This window comes from Hippocampus comes, unplaced genomic scaffold, assembly GCF_001891065.2.
Source record: "Hippocampus comes isolate QL1 unplaced genomic scaffold, H_comes_QL1_v1.1 scaffold332, whole genome shotgun sequence".
NCBI classification, from domain to species: domain Eukaryota; kingdom Metazoa; phylum Chordata; class Actinopteri; order Syngnathiformes; family Syngnathidae; genus Hippocampus; species Hippocampus comes.
In genome coordinates this window covers 68605-75594 of record NW_017805119.1, presented here as the reverse complement: position 1 = coordinate 75594, position 6990 = coordinate 68605, and the positions used below count along the sequence as shown (strand labels likewise).

Sequence of the window (6990 nt, the reverse complement as noted above, 5' to 3'; positions counted from 1 at the left end):
TTTTTTTTTTTTTTTTTAATAGATAGATTATTCCTTCTCCATCCCCAAAGACTCAAAATTGCCCATTGGTGTGAATGCTTCCACTGGTCAACAGCACATTTTAATGGCTTTATGTGTCCCTGAATGTATTTTGGACGCTGATTTAAAAAAAAAAAAAATGCCTTTCCTTTTTTCCTAGCACATCATGTTATTGACTTATTCCTATTTTTTTTTTCAAGTGCGACCTATAAAAGCTTGTGCAATACAGATTTTACCGATGCATTGCAATTTATAGCATGACATTTCGGAAAAGAATTCCACCTGTTGCTGAACCTAATGTGCTAGAGGGAAAACGAGGACAGATTAAGAAGCAGTGCAAAAAAAAAAATAAATCAAGAAAAGTCTCTTATATATACACGGTTTATATTAAATATATATATATATATATATATATATATATATATAGATATACACACACACACAAACCTCTCTTTTTCTCTCAGAATCATCTTTTTTGGACAAGTATGTAGAAACACACACAAGGAAGTACAGGCTACACTAATATTGTCAAAAACAAGCAACTACGATAAACAAGGTCATGTCCTGAAGCCGATCCAAAGCATTCATCCAAATGAACAAAAGAACCCGAATCTACAGCAGAAGATGAAGGTTTTGTAATGGCCCAGCCAGAGCGCAGACCTGAATCTCATCTAACATGTTTGGGGTGATTGAAGAGGGCGGTGCAGAGGAGATGTCACTGCAATCTGACAGATTTTGAGGAATTTTGCAAAAAACGAGTGCGCAAATATTTCCACATCAAGATATGCTGCACTGATATAGACTCCAACCTGAATGCTGTTGATGAAAGCCAGAAGTGCAGCAATTATTAGTATTAGTTTAAGGGTGTGCACATTAATGCAGGTGCGGACATTTTTCCACTTAAAATATTTCATTATTTTCTTCAATTGAGTCATACAGCTCATAGGTCACATTCAAGGCAAAAGCCTTTGGAAATGATTGATCTTGATCTCATTTTTAATACCACAATAACCTGTCATTTGAACAAGGGTGTCTAGACTTTCTATTTCCATTATGTTTTTTTGTCATGGAGTATGCCATTTGGTAGATTTACCAGATTAGTTGATGTTGATAATTACCATCATTGCTATCAGAGCACAGACATAACTCTGCTGCATGATCTTCTTTCCCAGCATTAAAAATGGGCTTTCAGTCTGTCGGCCACCAGTTGCGTCACCAAAACCTGTAAAAGAAAAACACCTGTCAGTTTTGACTGTTATAAAACATGAGAGGACAATCATGAATCTATAATGCCTTCCATGTTGAAATACCCGGTCCCCAAGCTAACTAGCATCACAAAAGATGTGCAAGAGCACAGGAAACCCGCGGGGGAGTGGAATTTGTACAATAAAGGTCACAATAAGGTTGTATGAAGTTGGAAGGAAGGGACGGACAGAGATCGAGAAAGAAAACACGATCAGAAAAGAAAATGCGCTAGGAGTGTTTATTTATGTAAGTACCGCATTTTTCGGATTATACGTCACTCCGGATTATAAATCGCACCAGCCAAAAAATGCACAATTAAGAAGGAAAAAACAAATATGTCACAAATTTGTCCTCTGTAGAGGACATTTGTCAACGTAAATATCTCCCATCTGCATCCAATCGCATTAACTCCTTTTGTGCTCTAAAGAGGACATTCAGTGCTTTCCAATGATAGCAAATTTGTAGGGGATGGGGTTTTGTTACCTTGGCTTCACAGTAGAAGAAAATGGCTTCCCTCAGTGCAAGCACTTTTTATGGGAAGAGGAAAAGTAAGTGTTTAATAGTTTTTATCAAACACATTTTGTCTTAAAATGCTGTTGGCATTTTATTTTGTAAGACTCTTATGAACACGTTAAAGTGTTGTTTGAGTTATTTTAAGTGTATTTGAGCCTAGTATTCAAGTGTTTAAAAAATGTCCTCTGTAGTGGACATTTGAAGTTATTTTGTCCATTTTGCTCTTTTTTTCCCAAATGACAAGAAAGGGAGTCATTCTCAGAAGCAGGGGGAATTTTACTGCAGATTGTTGATGGAAACTCAGACATTGAGTTATCTGATGAAGATGATGTGATGCTGCTATGGCACGCCAAAACTGGACCCCGGTGGATTATTTTAAGCAATACATTGATGACTCTGTGTTTGAAGAAATGGCTCTGTCCACAAATAAGCATGAAATACTTGTGTCTGGAGCAACGTTAAATACCACACCTGAAGAACTGAAGACATTCTTTGGGAATTCTATTTACATGGGTTGTCTAGGATATCCAAACATTCAAATTTATTGGGCCTCAAGTACTAGAGTAGAAATTTTGGCGGAATCCATGACCAGAAATTGGTTTTACAAATTGAGAAACTCCATCAAGCTTGTCAACGACCTTGATGTTTCAGAGGAAGAAAAATCAAGTGATCTATTGTGGAGAATCAGGCCACTCTTGAGCAAAGTAAGGCAAGGATGTCTGAGTCTGCCAAGAACAGGAAAATTGTGCATTGACGAGCAAATGGTTCCTTTTACTGGTCGATGCCCAGTGCGCCAGTATGCAAACCAAACCCAACTGGACTGAAGGTATTTGTCTTGGCTGTACCAACTGGTCTAGTTTTGGATTTTGTGGTCTACCAAGGCAAGACAACTTTCACAGCTACAGGAGGAAAGGGCATCGGGGAACAAGCTGTTTTTCAATTGACAAAGTCTGTTCCCCAAGGCACCCACTTGTTCTTTGACAGGTACTTTACAACAATCAGCCTCCTTGACACCCTGATGACAAAAGGACTGACAGCGACTGGAACCCTCATGAATAACAGGGTTCCAAAGGACTGCAATATCATAGGCGATAAGCTTTTCCTTTGTGTTTCCAAGAAAGGGAATTGCTTTTTGAAGTATCACACCAAATAAGCATAATAGAAGCAAAAGTGAAACAAAAGAAAAGAGATGATGTACAGTTATGTTTATGTTGAACACTTTGTCAAGTTGACTTTTTGATATTTTTGTAGGACTAACAGAAATTTCAAAAATTTGTTTTGCAGTATTCCAATCAGGGATGTGTTCCTCGAGCCGGTCCTTGGCCTCGAGGACCGGCTCGAGGACCGAAGGTCGGTCCTTGGTCCTTGGCCTTGGCCTCGGAAAATTTTTCAAGTCCTTGGCCTTGGCCTTGCCTCGGAAAATTTTCCAAGTCCTTGGCCTTGGCCTTGGCCTTGGCCTCGGAGGCAAGTCCTTGGCCTTGGCCTTGGCCTTGGCCTCGGAGGCAAGTCCTTGGCCTTGGCCTTGGCCTTGGCCTCGGAGGCAAGTCCTTGGCCTTGGCCTTGGCCTTGGCCTCGGAGGCAAGTCCTTGGCCTTGGCCTTGGCCTTGGCCTCGGAGGCAAGTCCTTGGCCTTGGCCTTGGCCTTGGCCTCGGAGGCAAGTCCTTGGCCTTGGCCTTGGCCTTGGCCTCGGAGGCAAGTCCTTGGCCTTGGCCTTGGCCTTGGCCTCGGAGGCAAGTCCTTGGCCTTGGCCTTGGCCTTGGCCTCGGAGGCAAGTCCTTGGCCTTGGCCTTGGCCTTGGCCTCGGAGGCAAGTCCTTGGCCTTGGCCTTGGCCTTGGCCTCGGAGGCAAGTCCTTGGCCTTGGCCTTGGCCTTGGCCTCGGAGGCAAGTCCTTGGCCTTGGCCTTGGCCTTGGCCTCGGAGGCAAGTCCTTGGCCTTGGCCTTGGCCTTGGCCTCGGAGGCAAGTCCTTGGCCTTGGCCTTGGCCTTGGCCTCGGAGGCAAGTCCTTGGCCTTGGCCTTGGCCTTGGCCTCGGAGGCAAGTCCTTGGCCTTGGCCTTGGCCTTGGCCTCGGAGGCAAGTCCTTGGCCTTGGCCTTGGCCTTGGCCTCGGAGGCAAGTCCTTGGCCTTGGCCTTGGCCTTGGCCTCGGAGGCAAGTCCTTGGCCTTGGCCTTGGCCTTGGCCTCGGAGGCAAGTCCTTGGCCTTGGCCTTGGCCTTGGCCTCGGAGGCAAGTCCTTGGCCTTGGCCTTGGCCTTGGCCTCGGAGGCAAGTCCTTGGCCTTGGCCTTGGCCTTGGCCTCGGAGGCAAGTCCTTGGCCTTGGCCTTGGCCTTGGCCTCGGAGGCAAGTCCTTGGCCTTGGCCTTGGCCTTGGCCTCGGAGGCAAGTCCTTGGCCTTGGCCTTGGCCTTGGCCTCGGAGGCAAGTCCTTGGCCTTGGCCTTGGCCTTGGCCTCGGAGGCAAGTCCTTGGCCTTGGCCTTGGCCTTGGCCTCGGAGGCAAGTCCTTGGCCTTGGCCTTGGCCTTGGCCTCGGAGGCAAGTCCTTGGCCTTGGCCTTGGCCTTGGCCTCGGAGGCAAGTCCTTGGCCTTGGCCTTGGCCTTGGCCTCGGAGGCAAGTCCTTGGCCTTGGCCTTGGCCTTGGCCTCGGAGGCAAGTCCTTGGCCTTGGCCTTGGCCTTGGCCTCGGAGGCAAGTCCTTGGCCTTGGCCTTGGCCTTGGCCTCGGAGGCAAGTCCTTGGCCTTGGCCTTGGCCTTGGCCTCGGAGGCAAGTCCTTGGCCTTGGCCTTGGCCTTGGCCTCGGAGGCAAGTCCTTGGCCTTGGCCTTGGCCTTGGCCTCGGAGGCAAGTCCTTGGCCTTGGCCTTGGCCTTGGCCTCGGAGGCAAGTCCTTGGCCTTGGCCTTGGCCTTGGCCTCGGAGGCAAGTCCTTGGCCTTGGCCTTGGCCTTGGCCTCGGAGGCAAGTCCTTGGCCTTGGCCTTGGCCTTGGCCTCGGAGGCAAGTCCTTGGCCTTGGCCTTGGCCTTGGCCTCGGAGGCAAGTCCTTGGCCTTGGCCTTGGCCTTGGCCTCGGAGGCAAGTCCTTGGCCTTGGCCTTGGCCTTGGCCTCGGAGGCAAGTCCTTGGCCTTGGCCTTGGCCTTGGCCTCGGAGGCAAGTCCTTGGCCTTGGCCTTGGCCTTGGCCTCGGAGGCAAGTCCTTGGCCTTGGCCTTGGCCTTGGCCTCGGAGGCAAGTCCTTGGCCTTGGCCTTGGCCTTGGCCTCGGAGGCAAGTCCTTGGCCTTGGCCTTGGCCTTGGCCTCGGAGGCAAGTCCTTGGCCTTGGCCTTGGCCTTGGCCTCGGAGGCAAGTCCTTGGCCTTGGCCTTGGCCTTGGCCTCGGAGGCAAGTCCTTGGCCTTGGCCTTGGCCTTGGCCTCGGAGGCAAGTCCTTGGCCTTGGCCTTGGCCTTGGCCTCGGAGGCAAGTCCTTGGCCTTGGCCTTGGCCTTGGCCTCGGAGGCAAGTCCTTGGCCTTGGCCTTGGCCTTGGCCTCGGAGGCAAGTCCTTGGCCTTGGCCTTGGCCTTGGCCTCGGAGGCAAGTCCTTGGCCTTGGCCTTGGCCTTGGCCTCGGAGGCAAGTCCTTGGCCTTGGCCTTGGCCTTGGCCTCGGAGGCAAGTCCTTGGCCTTGGCCTTGGCCTTGGCCTCGGAGGCAAGTCCTTGGCCTTGGCCTTGGCCTTGGCCTCGGAGGCAAGTCCTTGGCCTTGGCCTTGGCCTTGGCCTCGGAGGCAAGTCCTTGGCCTTGGCCTTGGCCTTGGCCTCGGAGGCAAGTCCTTGGCCTTGGCCTTGGCCTTGGCCTCGGAGGCAAGTCCTTGGCCTTGGCCTTGGCCTTGGCCTCGGGTTGCCGGTCCTTGGACACATCCCTGATTCCAATTACTTCACATAGATTGGGGAATTTCAAAATAAATGTGACTGGAAAACATTTTTTTTCCTGGTAGTCAGGAGGATATGTCGCATTTTGGGGGGAAATGTATTTGATAAAATCCAACACCAAAAACATACATGTAATCTTGAAAGGCAATTTAAAATCAAAGTAAAATAGAGAACAACTGGCTGAATAAGTGTACGGTATACTAATGTTACATGACTGACATGCCTGGTAATGTCAGTAACGACGTAACATATTAAGAGTTATTCAGATAACTCTCGCATAAAGAACATGCTAACAAGTTTACCAAACTGTCAGTTTCATTCCAAATCACGAAATCCAATGAAATCTTCATCCTCTGTGTCACTTTTAAATAACTCTCCCAACTCGGGAGGTAGACGATGCGCCACTTCCTCTTCTACGTTGCTTACGTCAGACTCATCGTCGATTTATCCACACAGGCCGAGAGCGCCTTCTTGTGGTTTAATGTGAAAACAACATGTGAAATGACATAATCATGTGTTAATAATTTCACACACAAGTCACTCCAGAGTATAAGTCGCACCCCCGGCCAAACTATGAAAAAAACCTGCAACTTATAGTCCGGAAAATACGGTATTGGCCGTAATTATGACTTTACTACTGTGTAAGTAGAGGTAAGTGATACACAATGGCACGTTCGACTTCAAGATGCATTGCCGCAGTATCCCCTTGTGTGATTCCCATTTTTTCTTCGTCTTTTACAATGCCCTTCAAGAAATAGGACATAGCATACTCTTTAACGCAAAAAAAAAAAAACATACCTAGTTGTGTTGGACTTTCTTCAAACCCAGTTTCTTCATGACTGCGCTCTCTTCCCACACACAAGAGCATGAGCTGATACATGGAGAAAAAAAAAAAAAAAAACATATTACCTTACTCACTCCCCTCCAAAAGTATCAAATCAGTGAAGCCAGTTCCTTTGTTTTTGCACTGGTGACCACTGTGGAAGTGCCACAAAAGAAGGTGGTACATGTCCAAGTCCAGCATTCAAATAAAACATGCAGAACTTATGCAAATACAATTAGAATTTACTTTTACAAAATTGCAATGAACTGGAACAATCAACGTCCCACATGGAGAGTGAAAAAAAATTCTTCTCATCGAGGGTCTTGGCCAAGACAGGCGGCAGATAATTGCCCAATAGACAATAAACAACTATAGTACAATAAACACACTGCACATAGTAGTGCGGTACACATTATACAGGCTTGAAATACATAACAGAAAAAAAAGGAAAATTATGAAAATAAAATAAAAAGTGACCAAGTTAAAACAGAGATGAAAGTGG

General features: G+C 47.9%; 1 protein-coding gene across 7 annotated transcripts in view; it reads right to left on the bottom strand.

Annotated features, from left to right (window-relative positions):
• piezo1 (piezo type mechanosensitive ion channel component 1 (Er blood group)) overlaps nucleotides 1–6990 on the bottom strand; it is a 135513-nt gene that overhangs the window by 91526 nt on the left and 36997 nt on the right. For all 7 annotated transcript variants that reach the window (XR_002167733.1, XM_019865749.1, XM_019865747.1 and 4 more), the window contains 2 exons: nucleotides 6464–6536; nucleotides 1137–1240 (listed from right to left, as the gene is read on the bottom strand). Coding sequence is in view for 6 of the 7 variants with exons in the window: in XM_019865749.1 (XP_019721308.1) it covers nucleotides 1137–1240; nucleotides 6464–6536 (177 nt within the window). In the remaining variant the exon portion in view is untranslated. The remainder of the gene's footprint in view (nucleotides 1–1136; nucleotides 1241–6463; nucleotides 6537–6990) is intronic.